Raw genomic sequence first — 18,011 nt, 5'->3', positions numbered from 1 at the left:
AACACATGATATAAAAAAGCGCACAATTTAATTACAGTATCACTATTTCATACAATATACCAGTGTGTACATAGTAGATAAAACTCCAACGGTAAAACTTTTATAAGAAATACTTACTACTACAGATTCGCGCCAAATACGAGTTTTTCAAACTATTATTTAATATTTATTACTAGCTTTTATTATTACTAATTATTAAAATTATTTTAACAAGGCGAATCTTAGAAAATTCTAAATAAGTACGGAGAGAAATTAGTTACAGTTCTAACATTATAATTTACAATTGAAGGGTTAAATCTAAGTAAGATCACAAATTTCTACTTAAATACTAAAGTAATACTATATTTTTTTAGCATTACACTGTTTTTCATAACATAATTTAAGAATTTTTAAATCTGAAACATATTTTTCAGAAAATAATCCGAATGTTTTTCAAAACATAATTCATGTTTGAATAACAAAAAGTGTATTGTAATATAATTTATGTAAATTAAAAAAAGTATCCATGAAATCATTTTCACAAAAAATATGATCCTTAAAATCAGTATAATTGAAAAATTATCCGTAATAATTCGAGAATAATCCTTTGTTCTAAAAGGACATAAATCAATCAGTTTTTGTTCTATGTTATTACCTTATTGTTTTCAAAGAGTGGCACAGTTTTGTTACATCTCAATAAGCTATAGAATACTCACTATTTATACAGGATTTAGCTGAAATTGAGGCCGTATTCTACAAAAAATCTAAGAAAAAATCTCATTTATTACAACTAACAGTACATTTTCACTAAATATTTATTAAAAAGGGCAATGTCGCACACTTTTTTTTACAATTTACAATGATTTAGAATTATGCTACGCAATCCATCCATTATTTAAATGCATTATTTTAATTTTCTTTATTTTATAAAAGACGCGAATTCGCTTTTTTCTTATAATTTTTATTATAGCTATAGCAAAGTTCAAACGATTATTTATAAATATCTTTTTACATAGTTAGTTTCATTTGTAACACCGTCTCTAATAAGTAAAACATTTTTATGGAAACAAGAAACTTCTAATAACATTACACTCTCTGTTTACCCACTGAACGTATTATCAGCGTATTATATTTTTTATACGATCGTATATCTTTCTGTTTTCGATTTCAAGACAATTATTACCATTATTTCGATCTTTATTATGTTATCACCGTACTTCCCCCACTTTTAGATTCTCAACGAGCCTATGTCTATAGTTAAACACTCGCAGTGTCTTCATTTCATCCTCAAACTCCATTCTTAATTCATATCTAATCCCAACAGCAACCAAATATAATTTTATTTCAATAACAAAATTTTGTTTGACAAGAATATTTGACTTTAAAAAAATAGTAAAAAAACTTTCTATAATAATAGCAAAAAACATAATTTTAAAGAAAAATTGACTTTTTTCGAGTAACTCTTTACTTAGAAGCCTTTACTTTAAAGATCTCGTATTTTATAAATTTTAGACGGTGTACAAATTGACGTTAGCTAACACTTAAGTGATAGTTAACTAAGTGATTCACTAACTGGTACTTAAGTTACAGATAGGATCTAGCATCTAGCGACGTTGGTGGATAGAAGCCTAGTCTAAAAGGCAACCCATAGTACGACTAGATATCATGTGTACTTAAAAGTTACGAAGTGTACTTTTGTTCTATTTTATTGCAATTGCGGTACTAAAATTATTTTCAGTGGCACTTTTTAGTGCCAAATGAAATTGTACTTAAAATGTATTCATTTTACAGCTGACTAACTTGCTGTCTAAAAAATATTATCAAATAAAGTTTTTGCAATGAATAGTTAAAATAGTACCAATAATTGTTATAATGTTCTAAAACAATTGCATCAAAAATATCAAAAAAGTTACATTTAATAAAATATTCTAAATCTGCACTTTTCAAAATACTGTGTCTATCTAAGCTAAAACCCAGGGTTTATGTCGGCCTTAGAACATAATTTAAGCTAAACCTTTCAAATTATTTAAGAAATACTGAATATTACAGCAAATAATATAAGCTCTACTTTTTATTGAGGTAGGCACTACATTTCCTAAGTGTATTGACTAAAATTTTAATCTTGACTAATGATTTTTGTCAAATAATTAGTCATCGATTAATTGAGGTGGAGCAGCTACGACTGTTGACCACAAAATCCCTTGAAATGTATAGTACCTATGTATGTTAGTCATGATTATAATTTTAGTCAATTCACATAATGTTGCAAAAATTGCATCTAAAATTTTAATCATATTTTTTCAGAATAAGTGCTTACAGAAAAAAGTTACAAAAACGTTCAAATTACTTCATATCCAAAGAAGAATGACTAAAAGCTGCTATACAAAATATTCGAAAATATGTAGTGCCATTTATTTAACAATAATATAAAGTAAATTTTCACAGCTAGTAGCATTTTAATATATTTATTTTCAGTAATAGATGACAAAACTAATAATATGAGTGTAATAATCTTTTTATACTTTTTTATCACGAATTATTTTTTATTATAATCAGTTAAGTTATGTGGAGAATATTATTTGTATATGGTATAATAATAATAATAAAATCAGTTCATTCAATTTCATATTTTCTACAGTTACACGATTTACTGTATGATTGAAAGCGTATGTATGAATTATACATAATTATCGGTAAAGGCAAAAAAATACATAGCACTGTTTTTTTTAAACCCGTTTTTCCTTAAGTTGAATTATATATTTTAACAAAATTATAAATTGAAGAAAATTTTTGGCATTTAAAGAATAATATATTTAAATAAATATAATTAAAGTTGAGTATTATTAAACCATATACAGATAATAATGTGATTATTATTAGAGGTGAACAAAGTACGGTTACGACGTTAATTTTATTGTCTAATCACTTTCGACGCCCGATGAGTTCTACGGAATCACTATTATAATAATAATTATTATTATATTTGGCCTAAAGTTTATTATTTGTTTCAACATTGTCAAGTAAAATTCAGACTCTATTTGTTATACAAGTAAAAATAAAAATATATTATTTATGAATAATTATTATTTTTACGAAAAAATAAAATGTGATGCGGAAATGTTATTCCGCCTTTATAATAATATTTTATTATTATCTTCCCGTATTATTTATTCTCTATGGAAAAAAGCATGATTTTATTTATGTATTTATAGTGAGAGAATGACTTATAAATATTATGGCATTAGTCATTTCAAAAATATCACGTGACAATGTTGAAACAGATACTTATTTTAAATATAGTGACGCATTTGCAGAACAAATTAGATCATGATTAATTACTATTTAGGTAATTTAGGACAATTTCCACTCTTCATATTTTATCATTCTTCTAATAAAAATATTCTTCTAAATACATTCGAGGTTAAACGAGACATTTGTATCAATTTGCATCAATAAATAAGATTTTTTGTTCTGCAAAATTTCAGCAAAAAAAACCATAGTTTTGGTGTCACTTAAAACAACTAGTGCACTCTTTAAAAATAGTAAAACTGTAAATAAAACATGAGGCTATTTAAAACTAAATATTTACAATATATTTTTTCCATTCTCTTCAAACCATTCTTTGAAATTCGTTCTCCTATATTCCACATACACCTTGCAATGACGACATACACCTATGTGACTTTCGTACTCTCCAGTCCTTTGAAAAACCATTTTTTTCCATCTAAAACTTGGCACATTCCTTACACAAAACCACGATGCATTTGTTAAATCTCAAAAACGATTCGAATTGAAGATTACAGTACAATTTTCCATTGCAAATCATTTTGCTACCAAAGTAAAAAGTGACAATCAAGCAACGGATTCTTTGACTTACGATATGAACCGGAATACGCGATGAAAATCCTCAACTCTTTGTGTAACTATCAGATTCTCAGTTTTTGAAGACAAGCCCCTTTTATAAAGTCACTGTGTTGTTTTTACTCCTATCCAGGATTACACAGACGGACTGTTCAGAGCGACAAATGTAGTGATCTTTATCTAGCTTTTTCGCACGATCTATGCTGTTACATGCTATAGTCACTGTATATTTTCTTCGCGGGCGACAGATGAGCGCGGCGCGTGGTCTTTCCTTTCCCCTTACACGCGCTCTTTCACGCGCGATTGTTGTTTCATGCGCGATAGAGAGTGTGTGTAAAGGTGGCTAATGTCAACTATGCCTTCGTAGTTTTGAGTTCCAATACACATACTCTTAGAAACCGTCACGTGTCCTCATTCTTGCTGGAATCGTTTTAATCATCCATTTCTTAAGGAACTGTTTCAGAAAAATAACTAAACCATATTAGTGACACCAAAACCGTAACGAAACACTTTTACCTAACGCTCTTGAACCGTTTCACTTTGATGGTGGCCTTGTTGCTGCACAGCTTCAAGGCCGCTGCAGCCCCCATGAGGTCTGCCGTGGACACATCCTTGCCGTCCACTGCGATTAGGAAGTCGCCTTTTTGGATACGACCGTCTAGTTCTGCTGGAGAGCCTGGGAGCTGAAATAGGAAAAGAAGAAGTGATGATGGTTGTTGATCGATTTATATTATTATGATAGATACGAGTAATTGAAAAAAAAGCCCTGTTTTTATGGTATCTTTGTGCTAAATTCCGAGTAAAGAACATCAAAGTTAGTTTCGGTGGTCTTAGATATATCTAAATAAAGGTAAATCGGTCGTCATAGATATAGTAAAGATTAAGCTTACCAGTTCTCCAATATAAACTCCTGGAGCCTGCACGGGCGCCACACACGTAAGCCCTAGCGGCTTGCCTCCCTTGCGGGAGAGGTCCACCTCCACCTCTTCATACTTGATAGGGTCTGGACGATGGACCGTCATTTTTAGCTGGAATAAGGTAAAAAGTTGGTTATTAGACTGAAAAAAAAGGCTTTTTTATGTTATGGGGGTTCGAAGTGGAAGACCAATTTTAGCTCCACACGCTGCCCGGTTCCCTGTAAAGCTTAAGCCTTCTCCAGTTTACACAAAAAAAACCTATTTTATAACTTGCTTAGAACCTTTTCTTTTCTTATATATTTATTTAAAAAGACAACTGCCGGACGAAAAATTGCTCGTGTCCCGGGGACTTTTGCAAACATAAAAACAACGGACACAAAGTACAACTAGACTGGACACAATTATTTGTGGATCGCACAAATATTTGTCCCGAATGGGAATCGAACCCACCAACTCCCGACGCAACGGTAGCGGCGTGGCGATCGAAACCACTGCGCCACAGAGGCAGTTGTATTTCATGAACTTACATAACCATAGGTAACTTAATAATAGTAATTGCTAGATTATTAGACAAATATAATTAACACAATACGATCTTAATTAAGTGTCACTTTTCTGATAGCAAGCAGACTACTCGAAACGTATAAAATACTTACGTAAGTGGCAGACACAGTATGATTATAATTACGCATATATAACCTGATAACCAAAACGACAGCATAAACTTTTCAGTCTTAAGTAGCAATATATACTATAGCACCGCACTTGTCCCACCGCCAATGAAGAACGAGTAACGAGTAGAGCTAGAATTGGAAACGAGTTGGCGAGCCGCGGGGAGCGAGTGCGTAGTTGCGGTAGTTGTGTAGCTCTGCTACAACCGAGTGTGCGAGTGAGGCGAGCGATTACTCGCATCACTGTCATCATCGTAGAGAAATGACAGCTGGTTGCTCTCTCGACGTGTGTTCTAATCGCGCGGTTATCGCTGAGCGATTGTTATCTTTCATGGTTCTGGTCGCTTAACAACAGACTAGTGAAGAGAGTGCTCGTCGTCAGCGTGAACAGTCAGCGATCAACTATTTGTATATGTGTCTCTTTTGTTTACATGGAATACATATCTACTATACGTTTCTTGAACGAGAAAATAGCCGATAGTTTGTCGTTTTCTCGTCGGCGGTGGGACAAGTGCCTTAGGGTGGCATATTCCCTCTATAGGGTAAAACCGCCTCTCTCGTCTTTTTGTAATAATAATCTCTAGCTCGATTATAAAGAATATGCCACCTTGGTCTGACCAAAAATAAGACAAAATATCGATTTTGGCAAGAATAAAAACGTAATTCTCATGCATACTCTAAATCCCCCTTTTTCCCAAAGTGGTAGTGGTAGTGGCAGAACCCAAAGAAAATAATTTGGTTAATTAGGCATACCTTAGCAGTTTTCTGCTTGATGCTAAGACAGAGTCGTTCGTGCGCCATCTCCTTGGTGATGGTGACGCCATTACAGTCCAGGATCTGGTCTCCGACCTTCAGTCTACCGTCCTTAGCGATCACGCCGCTCGTGTATATGTCTAGGATTATTGCTGATGCTCCCTGAAAGTATATAAGTTATAATTTAATAATGAAAACGAGAAAAACAAGTAGTACTTCATCATAATAGATTTATGAATTGAAGACTCATTCTTCATCTTTGATTGCTGAAAGGAAATCAATTTAAATTTTAACTCTAACAAGGTAGACGTTTTAGGTTACAAGAACATTGATCAGTGAGGATACTTAAAAAGGAAATAAGTTTATAAGAAAGATTTGATAAATTATACATCCGTTTAATCCGAAAAAAGTAAAAAAAAAGTATTTATAAAAGTGACTCAAAATCAAATATTCACTGTCATAAAATCGAGTCTTATCTGCTTACTAAGATATAGGTCCTGAAATTCTTTATTCTCAAAAAAATTGCTTTTTTCTGAAAAATTTAGTTATAAATTTTACCTCGTTACGAAAGCACATCATGCCTTTACAACAAAACCCCAACAGACTGTTAGTACAACTCACATTGATAAGCGTATCACTGCCTCCGAGTAGCTTGACTCCTAACACCTCGTTGTTGGAGCTGATCTCTATCACCGTGTCTTTGTTCGGCTCCACCGGGGCCGTTGATGGGTCTGGAGGGGGTTCCGCTGGAAATAATAACAATTTTATAAACAAAACGATCACTTGCAGAAAACATCTGAGAGTGATTCTTTCGATTTTTTGTTAAAAAATACCCTTAAGGTTTTTTTATTAGTCCTTTATGTGTCCCAGTGCTGGGTAAAGGCCTCCCCTCTTTTCATAAGGATTAAAATTGTCAATTTTCAAATCAGTGAAGATCGACTTGGTAACGATCCGCCGCAACGAAGGCGATCGGCTTGTATCTATGGCCTGATTGGCACAAGCCAAATGGTGCCAAAAAAGTGCAGTGATTGCTTTGGGCCTGCTTTGTTGTTCGACAAATGAGACCGCCGATCTGAATAAAGCTGTAGCATCCATTGCAAAAGAACATATTCGTCAATCATCAAGAGATTCAATTTTTGTAACACCTCCTAGCCTTGTATGTCGGGTCTGAAGGTAGTACCTTTAACAGGTGAAGGTACAGGTCTGGGCGTCTGCGGTCGACTGGCGGCCAGTCCTGGTCCGTCCGCGTTCCTGCTTGCTGGACGAGATGCTCCTCCTGAAGGTGGCGCTCCTGAGGACACGAAGGTAACAGTTGTATAAGAATTAAATCATTTATTCATTTGGATAAATGCTGACACTTATGATAGTCTATAGTCTATAGATACAGGGAGTGAATTTATTACTAGGTCGGAAGGTAGGGCCAATGAGAAGAGCTGACAGCAAACTTCTGGCCACTCTTTATATGATTGATCATAACAAACTAAACACATTAATATTTTATTGACTTTGAGCTTTTCTATTCGCATCACATTAATTGAAAAAGTTTTTATCAAAATAATGGATGTGACTATTTCAAGCTTGAAAAATTGAATTCTAGGCCACCTATTGGTAAACCATCTAAGTTGATTATCAATCTTGATAATTTGTTTTTCTTGATAATAAGTTAGTAGCCAAATAAAAACGGTAACACAGGCTTAATTTCTCAAAAAATATATCCAACTAACTCAGGCTTACAGACAATTGACACTAGATCATTCAAGGAGTACATACCTGGTGTGCCGGGCGTGGTGGCGGTGGAGTCATCCTTGTCATCCTTCAAGTTGGGAGTACAAACTGTTAAGACTACTACTCCTTCTGTTTGTTTTAGTTTCGCTGCCGCCTGCAAATCGCAAAAAAGGTTCAATCATGATTGTAATTAAACGCATAAAGGCGTAAAGAACAACACGGGGTACTCTAAAATGAATGCTATGTTGTTGTGTTAGACTTTAGATTTCGGTAATCCTGTTAATTACTTACACAGCATGAGTATAAATGATTGAAGGTGGAAATAGTAAAATATACTTTTACGGTATCCACATAATGTTATTGTATTTCCTTTTCTTTAGTACACTATTTCTCAAACAGAGATTAATAAATTGAAATGAAACTTTATTAATTAAATGAGTTGGCAGTAGCCCAACAAATAAGGGATCGGGACATCGTGGGTTCATTTCCAGTCATGGTAATATCGTATATTTATTTTTTTATTACAATGTTGGATTAGGCATTGTCTTACATCTCACCTAATATAAATCTTTGAGTTAATCTAAGGCAATTAGAACTATAAGTATAGTGTATAATATATAACAATATGTAATAGGTGCCTACAAAGATAACACCTTTACCCGGTCAGTATCCAACGCTTGCTCAAATATTTCGCGACAAACTGACGGCTGACGTCCTCAGCGCTCAAATATTATTGTAAGCTTAACACGTACTAGTTAACATTAGGATTAACACTTCATAAATGTATGTTCTTTGCCTAAATTGTGGGTTTTTTCTGTTAACTTTGTAAAGAAAGTTCTGATAAAATATTTGTAGTTTTCGTCATAGAAGAATTTTAGCACTTAAAAACAAAAGTTGAAGATTCTAAGAAATTGGGCTCATAAGCGACATTCAAATATCATTGATTAATTTGGTGATTTTTCAAAATAGATAACTTTTATACAGAAATAATTTAAACGTTTTGACGGATGCCTCGAGCATAAAAATGTGTGAATAAAGCAAGGGAAGTAGGTAGGGCTGGTAACCCTATGAAATAAGGGCGTGATTTTAATAATGTGTGGAAGTAAGCCATGGTAATTTGAGAAAATAACGTGAAGTCATGGTAAGCAAGATATAGTGTATTCGATTCCTAGTAACAAGTGTGTGTTACGCAAAAATCTCTTAAACTATCTAATCACCGGATGTATCGGCATATGTTTTGATCGCGTTATTATTTATGTAACTGGCGTCAAAACTGTGTAACATTGCCCATCATATCTTATTTACAATCAGCATTATCTTATCACTCAGGAGTTGACAGATTCGCAGTCAAAACTAGTACAATTCAAAGGAATTGAAGCAATAAATGGACTTTGATCGACACTTAGACACTTTCTTACTACTTCGGATTAGTTATACAGTGTTTTGTCTTTTTCCCTCATAGGTAGCTTCGAACTTGATTGAAAGAGACAAAATAAAGTTAAACCAATAACTGCTTACACCACGTTCATTAGTAAAGCAGTAGTTTAGAACTAAACTATCAATTCACTTCCGAAGAAAATCTGGTTGTAATTACAACTGTATGATAAGATTAACAAATTTGGCAAAAAACTTGCAAATGTAAAAAAAAAATATTTACTGCATAAATTATTTTTTTCTTGCAATTCATACCTTTACTTTAAGTTTGAATGTCTATTAAGCATTTTTGGTGAATGTGAGAACAATGTTTATTATAATAAAAATACTTACTGCATCATAACTGCAATTAAGCAATGAATCTCTATTCACTGCTAACAGCATGTCACCTATTTGAAGACCACCCTGAAAGAAAACAGACATTATAAGTACACTATTACAAACATATAGAGCAGAATGACTGCCTTTGTGAAGTGGTAGACTGTTGTAGAGGTTTTGGGTTAGAATATTGGGCTAGAAAATAATTAACCGATTTTAAAAAAGGAGGAGGTTCTCAATTCGACTGTATGTGTTTTTCTTAATTTTTTTTGACAATTTTTTTATGTTTTGTTAGAAAGTTGAAGTCGGAGATCTCTGTGGCTCGGAGATCACGTAAAGTGATCAGTCCTGTATGCACGTATCTTAGTTGTTAACTAGTGTACGACAAATTGATGGTCACTATTCAGTAGTGATAAACACGTTACGTCAAAGCAGCAATGCTTTGACGTAACGTGTTTATCACTAAAATTTATGGAAGAAAGCAATGTACAGCATAGTTGCTTTGAAATAGTTGTCAACTGAGATGCATGATAGCCCGCCTGAGCTCTCTCGCTAGTCGTGTGGGTCTTATCTGGTTAAAATGAAACCATTTACCCTAAAACGAATTTGGCTAATTGTTACCTAAATGTACATAATTGTAAATTAAACGCAAATTTTATTACATCATACGATTTTATCCTTTTGTGACCAATATTTATGATTTGCGTGACACCTATATTGTATACATTATATGATTATAATGCCTAATTTCCCTAATTAGGTGCTCATGGGCAAACTTGCAAACGTGCTTACTGTATAAATCAGTGATTAAGTAACGTTCGCCAAACATCCATACTAATATTATAAATGCGAAAGTAACTCTGTCTGTCTGTCTGTCTGTCTGTCTGTCTGTCTGTCTGCTACTCAATCACGTCTAAACTACTGAACCAATTTGCATGAAATTTGGTATGGAGATATTTTGATACCCGAGAAAGGACATAGGCTACTTTTTACTCCGGGAAAATGACGCATTTCCCGGGAAAATTCAGAAAATTCAACGAAGTCGCGAAAAATCAATATTATAATGACATTGAATTAACAAAATTCCGTTGCCATGGCAACTGTTTTAATGGCGGATATGTCTTAGCGCGACTTCGTTATACTAAGAGATATAAATAATTTTGAGAATATTTTTCTTGAAAAAGAAAGCATATTTTATATCATCACGCTACGACCAATAGGAGCAGAGTAGGTAACAGTAAAAAGTGTTACAAAAACATGGAAAATTCTGACCCATTCTCTCTTATGTGACGCAAGCGAAGTTGCGCGGGTCAGCTAGTAATCTATAAATAACTTTTTAGTATACATTTTTTCTAGTTTTTCAGATCTCTTGGGAGAATGCAGTCTTTAGTTATATGTCTAAACTCGTCACTCACGACAAAAGGTCATTGTGTTATATTTATTTTGTGATTATTATTATAACTGACTAGTGGACCCGAGCGGCTTCGCTGGCATAAAAGTTCTATATCTAAAAATCACGAACTTCCTAACAAACTTTATCCAATATTTAAACACCTTAGGGGTGGATTATTCAGAAATCCTTTCTTACGGGGGTGTCTACATCATAAAAGGCACAAATGGTTCATATTTCTTGTTTCTAACTTGTATAATTTAGGCTGTGCGATGATTATCAGTCTGTCAATCAGTCAGTCAGGACAAGTGATTTTATATGCATGAATTGTTGGCCCATATGTTTAGCCACATTCGTAATAGCTAGGCTACAGTTAATTGTAATTGATAAAGTTCGTATCACCTGTTCAGCCGCACTGCCTTCCTGAAGGTCTGACACGAAGATGCCTCGGCCTGCCTCCGTGTGGCGACCCTCGATGATCATGATACCCAAGCCGGACGGACCCTGGAATATAGAAGACAGTTTGAGCAAAATAACATAATATATTGTAATAGTATTTATTATTGTCTTGTTTCTCAGATCAGAGATCTCTCTTCCATGCTATGAATCCCATATGGTAGTGGTGTCAGCCTTCCTGATCTTTTTCCTCTACTTCGCTCTGTCACATCGTCCTCGGAAACCTCACACTCACTCATATCTTTCTGCACTACAGTTTCCGATCTCGTTGATCAGAGATCGTCAACCGTAATTAGAGAGAAATCAATCAAATCAATACTTATTAAGATTTTGAATCCTTATTTTAAATCCATACGTCATACAGACATAAAATCACGCCTTCTTTCTATAGGGGTAGGCAGAGGTAGGCAGGGGTAGTGCTTGTACCAATGTAACATTACTTATCAAAGTAAAAAGTAAATTTACTATACATTTATAAACATCTTAATATCATTTCATATAACAACAATCATGGCTAAATAAAATTGAGCAAAAACACATACCTTTTTCACGGTGATATCTCGTACACCTTTGTACCCAGCGAACCGGTCTTCCGACGACTGTAACAATTGTTTTATTATATAAATACTTTATTGTTATATACATAATATGTTTATGAGAATAAGGACAAGAATTTAAAAGGTTATGTAGTTAACAAAATGATTATAAGAATTGCAAATATGTAAAAATAAAGAGTGTATAACAATTCAGTGAAATAAATTTGTGGAGGAATTGTTTAAATGCAGTCTTTGTTAAAGATTTTTCGGAAATTGGAACTTTGTAGTAATCATCATGCGCTTTTAACAATTAATTTTGAAAGTAAAGGTTTAGTGTAATAGAGATAGAATATTTTGTTTTAGAACATAACAATGAAAATAGTTATAAAGTAGATATGAAGAAAATAGAAATAAGAATAGATTGAGTTTAAGAAATGATTAATAGTATTATACATTGTGTTATATAGACAGAGAAGAGTAATAAATATTAAGTTAGAGACAATATTAAAATTAATTAACAGTTTATATAAATAATTATACAAGGCTGTACTGCTTTCAATAACCAATCTTCAGTTACGGCTATTAATAACTTAGTTACTTAGCAAGAACTGTATTTATATAAAATTATGAAACATAAAGATAAATATCAATTGAAAAAGCAGTTCTTGCTCATTGCCAAACTGTAAACCATAGTTAAATATAGATGGCCTATTACAGTTTTCACTTTTAGCTTTAAACCATAGTAAGGCTATCCGTTACTGAAGATAGGATATTGAAAACGGCGGTTAGTTAGAAAGTAAGCATAGAAGACAGAAGAGCGTCCATGCTTTAGAGCATGCTTATTGTCACAAAGATATTACCCTTCCGCGAACTTTCTGCTGGAAAAGATAAATAACTAGCGTAAGAATATGAAAAATATTCGTATGAAAATTAAATAGCATAGAATTTTACTGAAGAATAGTGTTTATCTTATAATTTATTTTTCCTAAGCAATAAGTCGAAATGTTACTACATAATGCAATTTTATATAGGCTATATTTTTTCTTATTTAATTATATTTTTGTACGCTATAATCAAAGCATTTCACATTTTAATTTTCAGCTCTGCTCCTATTAGTTATAACGTGATGTTATATAGCCTATTAATAGCCTTTTTTCAATAAATTGAGAACTGAAGTTGGCGCGTTCAACTAAAATATATATTCAGCTGACTTAAGCGGCGTCAGATAGAGGAACATCCTATTTCTATTTATTTTTTAAAACTACTCTCGCACAAAGAATTTATTGCTCTTGTGTCGCGGGCCTTTTACAAATTTTATAATATACAAACAACGGACACAAAGTACAACCAGACACGAAACAATTACTTGTGGATCGTACAAATAATTGTTTCCAGTGGGAATCGAACCCACTACCTCCCGACGCAAACGTAGTGGCGTGGCGACCTAAACCACTGTGCCACGGAGGCAGTCAATACCAGTGGCCTATACCAGTACTTAGTTTAATTAATACCCAAAAAAAGAAAATGTGTTACATTTTTGTTCTAAAACATTCTCGTTCAAAAAACTATAAAACATTCAGTTACTATGTGTCCCAAAATACGTTTGAAAATTAAAACTAATTTATATATCTTACAATAGTAGACAAACAGTACGTGCCAACGTTTGTACAGTTGTTATATACTTGTAAATAATGTATATATAGTGTGTATACGTTTACTTTATGTATAGACAATGATAGATCGTGTAAGGCGCTGGCTCCACGGGCGAGAGAATCGCGGCGATATTATCGTCGTGCCACGTATTTCTATACACTCTCTATGGAACCGTCTCCACACGGCGATAATATCGCCGCGATACGACGAGTGTCAACGAGCGCGCTGTCAAATGCAGCGTCATTTGTTTTCAATGTTGCCTCTTGTTTCGAGAAGCTTTTTAAACAAGGAAAACGCGGCGGAATTATCGCTCGTTCGTGGAGATTGTCCGACGATACAAGAGCGGACTCGTCGCGATTCTCTCGCCCGTGGAGACAGCGCCTTAGAGCCTTCTTTTTGTTATATTTAAAAGTGTAAAAGGAATTACGCTGTATTTTACGACATTTTTCTAAACTACGTCTGTCAGAACAGTATAAACCCAGGAATGACTGTCCCGTTTTTACTGTTTACTTTGTTTAAGTTGTGGAACATTAGAACAAAAGTGGTATAAGTTGGTAACTTCCATGCAAGTGGTTGCAGGTTCGAACCCGAGGCAACACACCAATGACTTTTTGAAGTTATGTGTGTGTTAGAAATAATTATCACTTGTTCCAACCGTGAAGGAAAAATCGTGATGCCTGATAGTTCTTTGAAACAGTTCTTGAAGGTATGCAAAGTCCCCAACCCGCAATTGGACGTCAGCGTGGTGGACTCAAGGCCTAATCTCTCCCTTATTACGAGAGGGTGTAGCCCATCCATATACTGGCCGCATCATCGCCTACTTAACCCACTGATCATAAACCGCACAATCTCATTGCTCCTATAATATATAAATAGGTACATAAAGTAGGTTATTTTCCGTGTCGTGTTAAGGATAAATCATTGTATGTACTAAAACACAAACGACAAATTTTATACACATAATGTTCTATGTATTACATATATATATTATATTGCTATATAGTTCTCACGTTTACATTGTTTTCATATATTTTTATATACATACATATTTTAACCTTAAGACTGTTACACTCTTAGGTGTAGACCAAGGTGTCTGAAATATGCGTTTTGGTATTAGGTAACAATGTTAGTCTCATGTAATTTGAGGCGCCCATAGCGAGTTGCACTCACCGGTCTGACAAAGATCTGTGGGTGAAGCGGCCGTTGGCGCGGTCATTCTATAGATGGGTGACCGTATAGTGGTATTTGAGCTGGGCGTCTCCGTGCTTCGGAGAGCACGTAAAAAGTCGGTCCCATTTGTTGTCTACTAAGATAAGAGTCGTTAAGCCATGTCAAAGGCCTTTCGGGCGGCTTGAACAACTTTGACACTAGGTTGACCACTAACCATACGATAAGAAGAAGAAGAAGTCCCATGTAATAGGGTGCGAGCCTATTGCTATATACTATATTCCGGGCACGTAATCAAACATTGGACTACTGCTCATCATCCGAAAAATCTTTACTTTTCAATTCAATTTAATCAAAATGATAAATATGTATGGATGTGTATGTATTTTTCCGGTCAAACGTGAACTGTCTAAAAATGGGAGAAAATGTAAAAGACATATTTCAAGCTTAACATCACATTAGGTCAAATTTCTGTGAAAAAAATGTTGTGAGATTTTTTATTATAATCTCATTGCAATTAATGACATGTAAAAAGTACATATTTAAGATTTATGTATATTTAAAAGTTGTAATGATAGCAGAGTGCTATAAGCATTCACCCACGCAAATCGGAGTCCAAAACCAGGTCAGCACACAAATGACTTTTCGAAGTTATGAGTGTATTAGAAATAATTAACGCTTGCTTTAACGGTAAAGGAAAACTTGTTGAGCAAACCTTGCATGCTTACAAGTTTTATAAACGATTCCTGAAGGAATGCCACGTCCCAACCCATACTTGGCAATGTAGAAGAAGCCTATTTTCATTCCGGGAACTAACTAGTGACTAGTGGTGACAGTAATTGGCTAAAATAAATTTAAATTGCATTTTTCTTACGATGAAAGAGATCGATATTTTTTTATAAATTGCTAGCGTACTGGACCGATTTTGTTCGGATACAGTACATCTTTATCTCGTTAATTTCACTCTCGTGGGAATTTCGATCCCATCGATCCCATGTAAAGTCGGATTTTATGAGTAAGATGACAGTAGTTAAGCCATGTCAAAGGGCTTACGGTCGGTTTGAACAACTTTGACCGCTGACCATACAATAAATAAATTAAAGTGCTATAGATTATAAGCCTTGCTACGCAGATTTTCAGTTCGAAATTATTCGGCTCGGCGCCGGGCGGCAAAACCGAATGCGAGTCGGTTTTGCTGTTCGATATTGCCGAACCGTAGGTATATGTATCCTAACCCTCGACTACTAAAGAACATTCGGCTATCAGCATCACTTAAAGTACCTAAAATCAATACATAATCAATAAGATACGATACATAAAAGGTCACTTAACATTTGATATAATAGTTCAAGGTTTTACATTCGCTGCGTTCATGATATACGTAGCCGTGGCCAGTGGCGCCGCGTCGTCTGTCACTGCGCATACAATTAGTCGATTTACGATAATGAATCATTAATTATAATCACTTAGTATTTTATTGGAAGTAGCACAATATATTGCTTTGCTGTTTAGGCTATTTAATTGAGGTTTCAATGCGGACGGTAAAAACTATGCGAAATTGATGATTTTTTCTCAGCTCTCGGTGAGTATACAGGGTTAAATTTAAAGCTTCAAAAATCTCGATGCACTAAACAGTAAACATAATAATTAACTTTTAAATTAACTTTTGTTCTTCAAGTTTTGACTTTAACTCTGTATAAATATGTCAGAAATACATGTATGACATAGACACGCAATCTTGGCGATCCGCGTAGGGATATGAACAGGTCAATCTTACGCTTTTTTGTATGATATTTTCATACAATAAAGCGTAACACACCTTGAAAATTATGACAACTTGTAGAACAAAACTTGTTAATTATGATGTTAAATATTTAATCTTGCGGTTTTAGGTGTTTTAAATTTAACCCTGTATATTTGTAGTGGCGTAGGTCAATTTACAAAATGAATAAATGATGAATATAAGTACATATTTCTGACGAAATAACATATCAATGTAATTGCAATAATTAATAACTGTGGTGAACGTACTTCAACTTTTTAACAAGCCGCACCAGGTCAATGACCTAAAATTTTTTAGTATATTGTTATCAATTTCCGTAAGTACTTGTCTTTACATTCTAGTTTATTTAAACAGCAGTTATATTGCGACACATTTAATTATATAAAAATAATTGTTGACCTATTAAAATAAGACAGCCTTTTATTAGAATAAATCAAACCCATAGTCTCCCACCCTTCCCCTGAAACGTTTTACATCACGTACAAAATTAAGGCAGTGTTAATATTATGTTTATCTTAATACATACATACATAGGAATAATTTGTGTACTTTTTAAAAATTAAAAATAATCTCCAATCCCCAAAATCACTCTTAAAACTCACCTTCCTCTTCTTGAATGATAACGAGGTCCTCCTCCATATTGTCCGGAGGAAGGAAGCCGGGTTACAATATTGTTCAGAAGCGGGGCGCCGGGAGCGCACCTCCGTCATTACAGTCATCACTCACTCAATTAACTGCATTTGTTTCACTTTACAACACTTTTGTAACGTCACTTTGTACACTTTTGTAAAGTCACTTTGCGATTGCACTTTTGTAAAGTGACTTTGTTTTTTTCACTTTGTCACACTGTTGTTAATTTTCTATCTGTAAAGTGACTATTTACCCAGCACTTGTAAGGTCACTGTTTTAATATGCACTTTAGGTGAAGTCACTTTACGATTGAAGAAAAGTGACTTTTTATGCACTTTTGTTTTGATTCCGCTTTAGAAATATTATCTGGGTATGTTAATGTTTTTGGTAAACTCACACCAAAATAGTTTTTATATTTTTTTCTCTCTGCGTCAAATTATTGTTAGAAGTTTTTCTTCAATCTGTTTTCAAAATAATATATTATAATAAAGTTTAAATTTCATGTATCAGTTCGGGTTTTGTGTAAATCAATATAAATAAATGAATGGAAATTATTTCACACGTAACGACTGTAAAATTTTAATTGTACTTAAGAAACTATTAATTAATTTGGGAATTGAAATGCAACGCTTAAAATAGAAGTGATACCTCAATTCTACTTTAGTATGCAATTTGTTCGCTAACAATGCAATATTATGAATAGTCAAACAATTAACAAAGTACGCATTATAATTCTTA

At 33.8% G+C, this 18,011-nt stretch overlaps 1 protein-coding gene across 4 annotated transcripts in view; it reads right to left on the bottom strand.

The window, feature by feature from the left end:
* Positions 1-9: 9 nt before the first annotated feature.
* Positions 10-18,011, bottom strand: part of LOC142982962 (multiple PDZ domain protein-like) — a 185,403-nt gene continuing 167,401 nt past the window's right edge. For 2 of the 4 annotated variants that reach the window (XM_076129706.1, XM_076129707.1), the window contains exons 28-37: positions 12,901-12,918; positions 12,047-12,103; positions 11,451-11,552; positions 9,674-9,745; positions 7,952-8,060; positions 7,362-7,472; positions 6,803-6,927; positions 6,182-6,343; positions 4,731-4,868; positions 10-4,523 (exon numbers count right to left, since the gene is read on the bottom strand). In XM_076129706.1, the coding sequence (XP_075985821.1) occupies positions 4,353-4,523; positions 4,731-4,868; positions 6,182-6,343; positions 6,803-6,927; positions 7,362-7,472; positions 7,952-8,060; positions 9,674-9,745; positions 11,451-11,552; positions 12,047-12,103; positions 12,901-12,918 (1,065 nt within the window). In that variant the 3' untranslated portion in view covers positions 10-4,352. The remainder of the gene's footprint in view (positions 4,524-4,730; positions 4,869-6,181; positions 6,344-6,802; positions 6,928-7,361; positions 7,473-7,951; positions 8,061-9,673; positions 9,746-11,450; positions 11,553-12,046; positions 12,104-12,900; positions 12,919-18,011) is intronic. The other 2 variants (XM_076129708.1, XM_076129709.1) reach the window with 2 other exon arrangements.

Source organism: Anticarsia gemmatalis, chromosome 23, assembly GCF_050436995.1.
Source record: "Anticarsia gemmatalis isolate Benzon Research Colony breed Stoneville strain chromosome 23, ilAntGemm2 primary, whole genome shotgun sequence".
Lineage (NCBI taxonomy): Eukaryota > Metazoa > Arthropoda > Insecta > Lepidoptera > Erebidae > Anticarsia > Anticarsia gemmatalis.
The sequence above is the reverse complement of the archived record's forward strand: the minus strand, read 5'-3'. Positions and strand labels throughout refer to the sequence as shown.